Below are 13,459 nucleotides of genomic sequence, written 5' to 3'. Positions count from 1 at the left end.
AGATTATCATTATATTTAAAGTTTTACAAAATATATTACGAAACATTGGTTTAAAAAGTATGTGTATCGACACCCATGAGACTATTTAGTTTCTTATAATGTGACTTGAACCAGTCCTACAACCTTCATATTTAAATAAAGGATTTATAATAAAAGACTAACCTTATGTAGCTATTTATAGCACTAGTATATGAGTGTGGCCACACTTTTATATACTGTAAATCACTCAATTTTCGCAACACCTTATTTTCGCGAGGATAGTCATTGACTCTTGATTAGCGAGACAAAATTTTCACGAATTGGGGTTATTGCTCTATGTAATCTAAGGGATACTATTATACACAAGAATTAAATTTTCGCGAGCACACCTCGCGTAATATTACGTGAAAGTAAAGTTCTGAATCTCACAAATAAAAAGTTATTTACAGTACCACAAATACCAGTAGCTACCTCAACAATGCATGTTATATACATTTAATTCCAGTAAATGAATGTTACAGCAGAAAAAATGTCAATTTCATCAAGTGTATTGCAGTGGCTATAGCATTAAGGCTATGTTAGAATAGTGCTACATATGAACAATTCATCCAGGTTTATGAAGCAAGACTGACAAATAATAGTTAACAGATCTAGTCCTAGAATCTTCGACTGCCTTGCACAAGCTATTTGCTGGATTACTACCAATAACTATGGCATCAAGTACATCTTTAATTCTTACATCTCTTGGATGACTTCCTCACCTTTGAAGAGCCTGACATTTGTGGTTAATGCATTGAAAGGGATCTCCAAACACCTCCATCTTCCTTCATTTGTGTAGAAGTAGGGAGAAACAACAAAAGATCAATATTTTAAATATTTATTCTGGTTTGTAAATGTAGTATTTGCATTTCTTGATGAATACGTGTGAACAGAAAATAGTATGTATTGTTACACTGAATAAACACGGAGTGAAAAAAATTTTGTCAGAATTTTTACATCGTAATACCGGGACCTGGCTTTTTTGGACAATGTAATAAACGGTTCTGTTTGAAATGGTTTTGTGCTTTGAATTTACAACATAAGTGTTCTATCTTATAAAACCGTCACCGTAATAGCGGGATTCCAATGTACCAGGTTGCAGCTGTTTTCTACAGTGGACAATATTATAATCAAAGAATAAAAAGAAAAGAAAATTGTAGCTGTGTACCAGTATGGCAGTCTCCTTTATCTCAGATTTCAAAAACGACTTTTACAATACTTCCCTAGCAACAAGGAATCAGCTTCTAAACAAGAGGCCCATGGGCCACATCGCTCACCTGAGAAGCTTTGAACATTCCGTTCTTTACCAGATTTTCCCCTTGTTATACATATTGTGACCCCACCCTACCCAACTGATCATAATTTAAACAATTTGAAATCTACACTACCATAGGATGCTTTTATTCAACATTGTAAAACTTTGATTCCCCATTGTGGCCCCACCATACCCCCGGGGGTGACATGATTAGAACAATTTAGAATCTACACTATCCCAGGATGCTTTAACATAAGTTTCTGCTTTTCTGGCCCAGTGGTTCTTGAGAATAAGATTTTTCCAATATATTTCTATGTAAAACTTTGATTCCCCATTGTGGCCCCGCCCAACCCCCGGGGATCATGATTTGAACAATTTAGAATCTACACTACCCTGGGATGCTTCCACACAAGTTTCAGCTTTTCTGGCCCAGTGGTTCTTGAGAAGAAGATTTTTAAAGATTTTTTCCTATATATTTCTATGTAAAACTTTGATTCCCCATTGTGGCCCCGCCCAACCCCGGGGATCATGATTTAAACAATTTAGAATCTACACTACCCCTGGATGCTTCCACATAAGTTTCAGCTTTTCTGGCTCAGTGGTTCTTGAGAAGAAGATTTTCAAAGATTTTTCCTATATATTGCTATGTAAAACTTTGATCCCCCATTATGGCCCTGCCCAACCCCCGGGGGTCATGACTTGAACAATTTAGAATCTACACTTCCCCAGGATACTTTCACATAAGTTTGAGCTTTTCTGGCCCAGTGGTTCTTGAGAAGTAGATTTTTAAAGATTTTTCATATATATTTCTATGTAAAACTTTGATTCCCTATTGTGGCCCCGCCCTATCCCCGGGGGTCATGATTTTTACAATTTAGAATCTACACTACCCCAGAATGCTTCCACATAAGTTTCAGCTTTTCTGGCTCAGTGGTTCTTGAGAAGAAGATTTTTAAAGATTTTTCCTATATCTTTCAATGTAAAAGTATGATTCCCCATTGTGGCCCCGCCCTATCCCTGGGGGTCATGATTTTAACAATTTAGAATCTGCACTACCTAAGGATGCTTCCACATAAGTTTCAGCTTTTCTGGCTCAGTGGTTCTTGAGAAGAAGATTTTTAAAGATTTTTCCTATATCTTTCAATGTAAAAGTATGATTCCACATTGTGGCCCCGCCCTATCCCCGGGGTCATGATTTTAACAATTTAGAATCTGCACTACCTAAAGATGCTTCCACATAAGTTTCAGCTTTTCTGGCTCAGTGGTTCTTGAGAAGAAGATTTTTCCTATATAATTCTATGTAAAAGTTTGATTCCCTATTGTGGCCCCGCCCTATCCCCGGGGGTCATGATTTTTACAACTTAGAATCTACACTACCCTAGAATGCTTCCACAAAAGTTTCAGCTTTTCTGTCCCAGTGGTTCTTGAGAAGAAGATTTTTTAATGACCCCACCCTATTTTTGTCTTTTTCTTGATTATCTCCCCTTGTAAGGAGACTTGGCCCTTCATTTTCACAATTTAAATTCCCCTGCCCTTTACCCAAGGATGCTTTGTACCAAGTTTGGTCAAAATTGGCCCAGTGGTTCTTGAGAAGAAGTCGAAAATGTGAAAAGTTTACAGACGGACAGACAGACAGACAAACGGACGGACGACGGACAAAATGTGATCAGAAAAGCTCACTTGAGCCTTCGGCTCAGGTGAGCTAAAAATTAGGAGTCCACTTCAGCCTTACTCTATCATTGTCAAATATTCATGTATCACAAACAGGCCAAAGATGGATCAAAAGTAACCTGTCCAGCTAGGTATAGAAAACGATGAATCCTTTTTTTCATAACATGAAACGCTCACATTCTTACGAGTCAAATCTATGAATCATACCATTTTATAATATATGCTGTTGTTAAAAATGACAATGTATTTGCAACATTTTGTATAAGTATACTAGCTCTCATCTGACAAAAAGCTAGTAAGCTACTACAGTATTTCTGTTTCTCATATGGCACAATCAATACATCTTGATTCACAATAAATTGGGGTTCCCCCACAAAGATTTTTTATCTTTAATACCGGTATTTCTAATTCTAAAGGTATTTCCTTCTCTGTCCCATAAGGCATTAGAATATATTTACATACATGTTGATGGACATTTCGTGCAGTAAAATACAATCTTTCAGGTTTCAACACAACTTAAATTAATATAACTCTATATACTTTTTTGGGCCCAACAGAATCTCCGTAAATGACAATGTAACCATAAAATTTAGGGCAGTAATTTTCTTCTCCATCATGATTTTTTTAAATTTTGAACTAGCATTAATTTTCAGTCCATATTAGAATCCTCCTCGGCCTGTAAACCAGAAGTCTCCGTGGTGGTGGAGGACTTGGACCTGGGTTTCTTTGCCTTCCTTGTCTCCTGCTTCTCTTCTACATAAGCTTCATGCTTCTGGCAGATAAATTTGTGCTGCAAAACACAAAAAGAGGAAAATAATAAAAATAATATCAAGGCTTTAAAATATAGCTCAAACTGATAAAATCAAGCAAGACTGACTTATGCTTAGCATACAATACATAATAATAATCATTGATATGGAACTTCTGGACTTCTCATGTCTTCCCCTTATTTCTATCTGTTCAAGTATCTTATGGGGAAAATATTGAAATAAAAAAAGACCCTACAAAAGATTTCTAGTCAAAATCTTTTTCCATTAAAATAAAATTTCTGTAGATAAAGAAAATCATATAATCCAAACAGGGTATAAATTTTTGCATGATGGTGCAAGTTTACAAGTTTACCAGTGGCAAGGAAAGTGAAATAGAGTTATGTACCGGTACAACATCTGTTAAAAAATAAATCCATCAAAGGAGAATCAATTTTTTTTTAGCAAGATATGACTATATTAGTTAGCTAATTTCATGAGTTCTAATAATATCCTTTCTGATACAACATACATACCAATTTTTGTGATCTTCTTGTGAGTAGTTTAACATCTTCTGCATTAATTGTGCTTCTTTTGGCGTGTCTACAACAAAACATCCAGAAATCACTATCTTTTTGAACCCAACATGTGCTTGTAAGAATTTTTTATTTACCATCTGGTATTATTTTCTTGAAATACTAGAAAACTGACCAGTCAGCAAAGGCCCCGCTGAGGGGTAGAAATATAAGGGTGCAGCTCATTGAATGAGAGTTTTATTTGATTACATTTTTTTTAATATATGAAGATTATAAGTAACAGCTGTATTTTTAAAATTTCAAGATAATTCCTGAATGTCCAAAAACCTGTAAATAGTAACCTTGTATTAACATAAAACAGGGAAAACCTCATGTCTTATTAAAAAAACTAAATTTAATGTGTATTTAAAAAAGATTTAAGCAGATGTTTTATAAAATGCAAGCCTTCAGTGAATGCAAATATCACCCAGGGTTGACCTCAACTTCAAAACAAACATCAGTTGCAGACAAAGGTGTTCATTAATCTTCATATGACAGATAAAGATTAACCTCTAAATTTTCTGCAGCAAGCAAGATAATTAATCCCAGGGGTCTCTCCAATCCTTTTCTTCTATATAAATTTACAATAAGAACTTTTTTCAGCACTGACAGAATGGGGTTATTATCTGATTACCTGTTAAAATTAACAGCATTAGGGCAGCAAAAAAAATTAAATTAAATAAATAATTAAAAAATAAAATAGTAATAATAAAAAAGGATATCTTAATTTATTTCTTGATTTTAGAATTTTATAAAATCATGTTAAATCCTTGTGTACAGTATTTTAACCAATATAAAGTATGAACATTTAATGATCCATATTTCAAAGAATGTACACATCATTCAAAATTGATCTTAACTTCAAAACAAAGTTCAGTGCAGACAGAGGCTGGAACAGTAATTAATCTCAATGTGACAGATAAAGATAATTCTTAGGAATTTCTTCATGTGGAAGGTTAATTAATCCTAAAGGACAAATTGCACAGCCTTCCCAGTTTACAATGGTAACATTCTCAGCAGTTATCTCTCTTTGCCCATTCATTCTTATGCATAGTTAAGGAATCTACCCCACCACCCCAGCTCCAAACCAGAAGACATAGAGAACCAAACTTAGCATCAAAATATGTATTTCTGCCTACTGAACTATCATACCAAATTTGAACTTGATTGCGCGACCTTAAAAAAAGTTATTAGAAAAAAAACCAGAAAATTTGTGGACAGAAGAGTGACAGACGGACAGACAGACAGACAGATGGACGGACGGACGGACAGTGATTACTATAGGGCACCCGCAAATCCTTGCGGGGCCCTAATTAAAGTAAAGGAGGAGGAACCCCCTAGCTAAGAGAGATAACTCTCAAAATCACAGATTCCTTCATAAATTTTTTATCATATTAATAGTAAGAATTTTTCCACTAATGGTAATGTTATACAAAATTGCTTAAAGTTCATTTTATCCCCACCCTCTGTCCAAAAAATGAAAAAAAATTGTCAGAATTGATATCAAAGGGAAAAACGGTTACTTGGCAAACATCTCTAGATCCTCTGCAAACTGCTGACACTGGTTCCATGTTGTTTCAGCAATACTGGCCACCACTTGTCGACTTAGTGTCACTTCCTTCTCCTCGGCCAGCTCATCACTGATCTTCAATGTGGTGTAATACAAAGCTGCCTTTAATTTCTGTAAAAGGGTTTGATCAGCATACAGTATTTTGTTACATTTCTAGTACCAAAAAAAAATACAGAAAGGAATTATATGGAAAGTCTTTCCTTATATGACAATACTAATTAAATTATAATTCAATTTTCAATGACATGCAGTAGGTCATATCATCAGACTTTCTTGCGTATTGAAAGCAAACCACGCGAGACATTTGGAAAGTCTTGACTGTGATGTCATATGACGTCAGTAACAAAGTCTTAATAGTACATTTTGTCTTTTTATAAATGTGAAGAGAAATAAAAATATAAATATACGAAATAAAATATACTTTTTAGAGTGTCATGGGGATATGACATGAAGTCGGTATGTGATCAAATCTACTATAACGCCCTTCGGGGCGTTAACGCCCTTTTGCAATAAATACACTTTTAAAATTACATTTTCACTTACTTGGAAAAATTATGATTAAACCACACAGGTAAATTCAGGAAATGAAAGAAAAAATTAATCATTATGTCCAAAATGAAATAAACAAATGTCCATAATGAAATTTTAAAAAATGTCGGAAATGCTATGCAGATTTCTGGAAATGAAATGCAGCGAGTTATGGTACTTCTGCAATGAAATTATAAAGGAGACCAATTATGGTCAACAAGATAATTGATTGGTAATAATTGAGTACAAGGAGAAGCAATCATCCTTATCCATGCCTCAATGCACACAGGGTGGTGGACAGTTACTCTAACAATAGAAATTCTTTTTTTTTTTTTGCTTTAAAGTATTCAAGAGCTGCAATGTTTATAGAACTATCTTTGATTTCGGTTGTTGGTTTGATACTAGCAGGTCCAGTCCAAAGACTATTTCTACCTACGTAGCTATTAATAGCTACATAGGTATTTAAACCTACTTAAAGTAGCTATTTTTACCTACTTTTTTTGTATTTTCTGCATTTAATGGCCAAAACACCGAACGGTGCAACATGGTGAATACCATTTATTTTGATACAGTCACATTAATGATGAATACGACGAAATGTTGGCCAAAAAATGATTACTTCCTAAATCATCAATTTTACATCAGTTTGTTTGCAAAATTGTTAATTTACGAAGTAAGCATTTTTTGGTCAATTTTTTTCATATCCATCATCAGTTTGACTGTTTCAAGAAATTTGGTACTCACCATATTGCGCTGCTCGGCCGTTTGGCCACAAAATGCAAGTAAAGCATAAAGTAGGTAAAAATAGCTACTTTTGGTAGGTTTAAATACCTACGTAGCTATTGATAGCTACATAGGTAGAAATAGTCTTTGGACTGGACCTGACTAGCCCATAGTACATTACATATGAAGAGTCAAATACATGCAACTTTTTGTTTATTTAAAGTTATATAGCTAATGATAATCAAGAGATTGTACTGGACCTGCTAAACAGGTCCGGCACAATGTCTTGATTAAGCTATATAGCTTGATTTAGCTATATAGTTTTAATGAGCTATTCAGAATAGCTTAATTAAGCTATTTTATCACAATTTTTTCTCAAATGTTTTATTTTTTCAGCATGTGCAAAAAATCACACATTGGTGCAGTGGAAATATTAAGCTTTGAACTCTTCTGAATACAATGCATGTAAAAATCACTCACCAAATTGTGTCTCCTTGAGAGACTTTGTACTCAAATTTTTAAAAGTTTGGGGCCATTGATGAGTGACCACACAGTTATTTCTTGAATGAAATTATAAAGGAGATCATTTATGGCCAACAGGATAATTGATTAGTAACAGTTCAACACAATGAGAGGTAATCATACTTATCCACGCCTCAACGCACTCAGTAGGACACTTTCCCCTAGTACAGTTACCCAAACAATGGAAATTCATCTTTTGCTTAAAAGTATTCAACAACAGCAATGTTAGAACTTTCTATGATTTTGGTTGTTTTTTTGATAGCCCAAAGTACATATAAGAATAGTCAAATACTTGCGACTTTTTGTTTATTTCTCACTAAAAACGTTTTTTGCTAAAAACTGCATATGAATAGCTTTATTAAGCTATTTTAAATAGCTTAATAAAGCTATATAGCTTAATCAAGACATTGTGCTGGACCTGCTAAATGTGAGATAATCTCAGCGAGATCGGTACTAAGAGACTAAAAATTTGAAAACAATTATGCAGTGAATCAGTGAGCTTTGCGATGACCAGTGACCAGGTGCAAGTGACAGTTTATGATATAAATGTTAATAGCTGAAGATCTGTAGCGTTTTATAGTTAGTCTTTGACCATAACCATATGCCGTACAGATATGCAGCTATCGATAACGTTAAATGATAAAATGAATACATAGCCTAAACGTTAAAATACCTGTCGAATTTCTTTCTGTTCATCGTCAATTTCATCATATGTGTTATCTGCCATTTTCCTCACATTATACACCTTTTATGTAATATGTCATCTACTAAGGTAAGGCCCAGGCTGAAAGATTTGGATTTCCTCTGCTCAAACTTTTCCAAATTTCGCGCCTTTTTTTTTTTTGGACGATCGTTCACAAACTGATTCGAGTGTCGGACAATGTGTCTTATCAGCTCAAACGGGTCGGCCAAGATTTAAGACAGGTCGGCATATATACTCGCTTCTCATTATATCGCGGGTTCCATTGTATCGCGCTATATTCCAAAAATTCAGATACACAGCTCATATCCTTTCTATTTAAATACTATCTGTTTGTCGTCCGATTGTAAACTTTTGTGACGATTAAAAAGTATGGAACATGTGTCAGTAATTTTTTATTCAAATAAAACGTAATTTTACAGATTTCCATTACCGTTTATATCATATTTAGATCATTGATTTTATAACCTAGTAAAAGCCAGAATAAAGTTCATGTTTCGAAAGTCTTTAGTTTGTATAAATGTTTATTTTTAATGTAGAATTTCACCGTAAATATAAAAATAAAAATTGAAGTCCATGTCAGCCACAAGTTTCCATGTTTCCTATACCGCGATACTATGAGACTCTACAATTTAGGAGGTAAATAAGACTTCCCGTTTTAAAAATAGACAACAAATTAAACAATGCAAACCTGAGAAATAATTTGACGCTAAAAAGTTAGGCCATAGATTGGTTTATGATTAGTATTTGATGAAAGTTAAAGTAAAAAAATTGGAATAACACTTTTTATGCAAAAGGATTAAGTACCGCGATATTATGAGACACCAGTATACACCTCGGCCCATGCAAAATTTTACTAAGATTTTTTTTCATTTTTTTTTCAAGGAATAAGAAGACGATTTTGCTATTTATTGAAGTGCTATATAGACAAACTAAATCTCTTCTAAAACATTGGCCAAGGGTTTTTTTCCCGTTATGTTGCTCTATGTACAAGCATCATTGAGTAATGACAACTTGCCCAAATTTACGATTCTCGATCTTCATCACTATATATATATTATATTAATTTGTAAATTTGAAGCCAGCAAATATATTCCACCCAAAAATTAAGAGGCCGTGTCAGTAACCATTGAGTATTGTATATAAAGTGAGTGGAATGTGAAAAAAAATATTTTGCTTTAATATTTGGGTGCATGGAAGTATAGATGAATGTCCTTTCAAACATGAGTTATTTGGGTCACATCTTCCTTGTTACCATAGCAACGGTGATTTTAATGCTTGAAAAGTGTGAAATTTGATTATTGATAACCCTGTCAAAATTAATTACAGAATCAAACTATGTTTTTCTTAATTTCAATATAAATGGGAGATTTAATTTTTCCCATGTTTATTTTAAAGCATTGGGGCCTACTTTGCTTTGTTTCTACCAAATGCTGTAAAATCAACATGATTTTTATAAATATTTTACACGAAAACGCAACCAAACTCTATCATAATCATACATGCAATAGAAACTACGAGCTTTGAAGTTATAAATCCAATAATAAAAAATGGTAGTTGGGTACTCTATAGCAAATAATTTGATTTAGAATGTACCACAAATATGAAAACGCGTGAACGATTATCTCCCTTTTGTGGAACTCTCCTGCTGATAAAGAACAGAAAGTTGCTGTTGCAGCAGAAGTCGGAGAAGAAAAACACCATGTAAAGACGTATAAAGCAGGTCTTGTGCGGTTACAGAGGACATGACAGCATCAAGAGTTTGTAGGTGACTGAAAAGTACTATTTATAGTCCGAAATATCTGACGTTTTCCTGGCTTTTTAACTATTTCTATATTTTACGTGCGAGGAAAACGCCATAACCGGCGCCTTTACGAAAACTTGGAATTCCAAGCAGAGGCGGCATTCTCGGGTGTATTTTCGATACTTGCAATTACTTGTCAAACTCACAATTTATCAATAGTACAATGCCTCTAGTACTTACCAATATAGTTTTTATGGTTTGTTTGCAAATATATGATCCATGATCCGATGGAAACATTTTCTCTGACTGTCGAGATTTGTTTTCATTTCGTGCGTTTACAAATTAAAAAAAATATACAAGTCCTGTATCGAAATGATGAGTGATTATTTTCTTTTCATTGTTATTGTCAAGTACTAAAAGCATTGTGCCATTGATAAATTGTAACAACGGCATTTAATGCGGTTCCCAGGTATGGGAAATCAACTCTGACTGGAAATGGCGAAATTTCCAGTTTTCGTAATGGCGCTGGTTCTGACGTTTTCCTGGCACAGAAAATATTAAAAAAAAAAAAAAAAAAACTGAAAAATGCCAGATATTTCAGACTTTATTATTTAGAGCATATTCATCAATCACTGATAAGGTCAAATTGGTAGATTTCCAATCGTGTATGTCTGCATATTAGTGTTCTTTTGATAAGTAATATTTCAAACAATATTTCATAAAAAATTCATAGCCATACCCGCTATACCTCATTATCTCAGGTCTATCAATATATATTTTTTTGGAGAGCTACAGTTCTGCAGCTACACTAAAACAAGATGACAAAACTTGAGGTTGCTAATATTGATTTGAAAAGGGGAAGGGAAACAAGGATAACAGACTCAACTCTGGTTTCAAAATTTGCTCCTGACCCTTAAAGTGGAGGGGAGGGGAACCAGGATTTATGAATTTTAACTACAGGAAATTTTGACTTCCCAAAAAAGTAAGGCGTGGGTGGGGTGCTATTCCTCCTAAGCCCTTGATCAGGTTGGGCACAATTTCTGAATACGATAATTCTGAAAATGTGAGACTAAATTGGAGTATCCCCTTTGTCCAGTTTAATGTCTTATATCATATCCCAGTCACTATATGCTATAGGCTCAAGTAAGTTTGTAAACAGGTCTAAAATATTTTCAGGAGAATCATGATGATAATCAGTTGCAATGTGAACTAACAAATAACCATGAAGTACAAGCAGATCCAATTAATGTGGAACAAATAAAGGTTTGTATTGAAATTTTTACATGTACTGAATTATTATGCCCAAGAGCATGAACATATTTTTGTTTGTCCTTTCTGTCTATCTGTTGTCAGCTTTAACCTTTACCATGACTTTTGAACTGTGAGATCATATTTTGTATACATAATCCACTAATTAATTTTTTTTAAATTACACCAACGTTAGTAACCTTTAGATCTTGATCTTTTTGCTAAAACTAGCTTTTCTATATTTGTTGACGCTGGGGGCATACTGTTTCACAAACTTATCTTGCTTTAAATTACTTTTAGCATCAGCTTGTTTATTATAAAGAATCAGCAACTATATGCAGTAGGGTCATGTAAATTTGTAAACAGATATGAAATACTTTCAGGAGAATCATGATGATGATGAGTTGCTATGTGAACTACCAAATAACCATGAAGTACAACCAGATTCAAAGCATATGGAACAAATAGAGGTTTGTACTGAATTTTTTTACATGTACTGAATTGTTTAGAACTACTTTGACCATCAGCTTGTTCATAAGAGCCCAGCCTCAAAGAGTACCAGTAATCACTTTGTTCATCCATTTCTTTGTCGAGAGATAACTCAAATGCTATATGTCCTGGAAACTTCAAACTTGAAAGGATTGTGACTCAATAACTTAAATCCATTTGACCTATGAACTTCATATTTTAAACCCAGACAAGAAGCATAAAATGGGCCCATATTGCTCACCCTGTCTTCTGTCAAAGGTTGTTAAAGACTGATATCATGAGGCACATTTGTGTCATGTAAGCTGTGCTTTTGAGGCAGGTATGAAATGCATTTCAGATAAGACAATTTCATTGAAGTCTACTGTGACCTTAGCATTGAAGTTTGACATTGAGTTAGGGTCATGCACACCACCTTATCATTAGGAGCATTGTATGCCAAGTATGAAGCTGTTCCGTGAGGCATATAGAAATACAGACCTGAAAACTCCATCAAATTTTACCTTGACCTTGACATTGAAGGTGTGACTTTGGTTCAGGGCTGTGAAACACTGTCTCAGCATGAGTAACATTTGTGTCAAAATGAACTTGTTTTAAATGAAGTTGTTAGTTGGATTGATTTTGTATCTTTCTTTTGTAGGTGGATTCAACTTCAGACGACAACTTTTCCAAACACCTTGTGAAAGTCATCTGAATGCCAGGATTCTCAAGAGCATGAAGATAGTCCATTACATAGAAGGAAGACCTTGATTATGTATCTTGATGCCATTGGTGAAAAGGCAGAGGTCTAACACTGAAGTGAAGAAAATGACTTGACAGCTGAAGGGAACATGAACTATTTGAATCAGATTTCTGATATGGCTCTTAAAGCAGTGAACTAAAAACATTTCCTTACTAAGTTTAAGATTTTGATATCAAAGTTTTTGGAAGGGGGATATAGGAATCACCCTGTTTGTTTGTCCATCTGTCTGTGGACAACACTTGGATTATACTGCTCTAGCTCTAGTTGGTTAAAATAGATAATATCTAAAATCAAATGTGTCATACTTCTTGTTTACTGTGCATAAATGTACTTTGAAGAACATACCGTATAAGTAGAATTTTTAGCAAGGATTTCATTTTGGCATTATTAGAGAGGGTGCTGACATCGCTAAAATTGAATATTGCTAAAATTTAATGTCTTATTATTTGTAATAGCTTCTTTAATAAACATTTTAAAATCGCTAAAATTACTTCTGGCTAAAAATAAAATACCAGACTTACGTTCATATCTGTGATACTTTTAGTGAGCATTGATATTTGACCAGTTGATTGGTCTTTGATAGTAAAATAAGATAAAACTTGAAATATAAAATTGCTGTAAACTACATTTTCACAAGCCTTGCTGATGTTAAGGTTTATTTTCATTTGAATAAGTATAAGGTCGTCTTGTGTTTAACAGACACGACTTCTCATTATACCCCCTGTAAACGAAGTTTGGGGGGGTGTATATAGGAATCAGCTTGTCTGTCTGTCTGTCTATCCGTCCGTCCATCTGTCTAGCTGTGCAAACATGTACGGTCCATATCTTTCTTACGGAGGAACATTAGAATCTACTACTCAATACAAAGATTGCTCATGACCTAAGAGTGTGTCATGACCTTGACTCAAGGTCATTTGGGGAAGTTCAAGGT

At 34.2% G+C, this 13,459-nt stretch overlaps 1 protein-coding gene and 1 long non-coding RNA gene across 3 annotated transcripts; one reads left to right on the top strand and one right to left on the bottom strand.

The window, feature by feature from the left end:
- Positions 1–2,983: 2,983 nt before the first annotated feature.
- LOC134275367 (centromere protein S-like) lies at positions 2,984–8,386 on the bottom strand. The gene is made up of 4 exons (XM_062757644.1): positions 8,282–8,386; positions 5,789–5,946; positions 4,227–4,293; positions 2,984–3,734 (listed from the first exon to the last, which is right to left on the bottom strand). Exons 1-4 carry the CDS (start codon positions 8,333–8,335, stop codon positions 3,594–3,596), a joined length of 420 nt encoding a protein of 139 aa, XP_062613628.1. The 5' UTR covers positions 8,336–8,386; the 3' UTR covers positions 2,984–3,593.
- A 1,548-nt stretch (positions 8,387–9,934) lies between these two features.
- LOC134275368 (uncharacterized) lies at positions 9,935–12,616 on the top strand. 2 transcript variants are annotated; one of them, XR_009993807.1, is made up of 4 exons: positions 9,935–10,076; positions 11,229–11,315; positions 11,684–11,770; positions 12,427–12,616. It is a non-coding gene; the product is annotated as an uncharacterized LOC134275368 (long non-coding RNA). The 2 variants fall into 2 exon arrangements; XR_009993808.1 differs by having other exon boundaries at positions 9,950–10,072.
- The last annotated feature ends 843 nt before the right edge of the window (positions 12,617–13,459 follow it).

Source organism: Saccostrea cucullata, unplaced genomic scaffold (genome assembly GCF_032062105.1).
Source record: "Saccostrea cucullata isolate Sc308-1 unplaced genomic scaffold, CSIRO_AGI_Scuc_v1 ctg242, whole genome shotgun sequence".
Lineage (NCBI taxonomy): Eukaryota > Metazoa > Mollusca > Bivalvia > Ostreida > Ostreidae > Saccostrea > Saccostrea cuccullata.
This window is presented reverse-complemented; position numbering and strand designations above follow the sequence as displayed.

Bases quoted from the DNA above. Each gene is read 5' to 3' on its own strand.
- LOC134275367 (XM_062757644.1), bottom strand. From the start codon at position 8,335: ATGGCAGATAACACATATGATGAAATTGACGATGAACAGAAAGAAATT. The intron at 5,947-8,281 runs GTATTTTAACGT...ACCCTTTTACAG, and splicing joins AACAGAAAGAAATTCGACAG to AAATTAAAGGCAGCTTTGTA. The intron at 4,294-5,788 runs GTAACCGTTTTT...GTTTTGTTGTAG, and splicing joins GATCTAGAGATGTTTGCCAA to ACACGCCAAAAGAAGCACAA.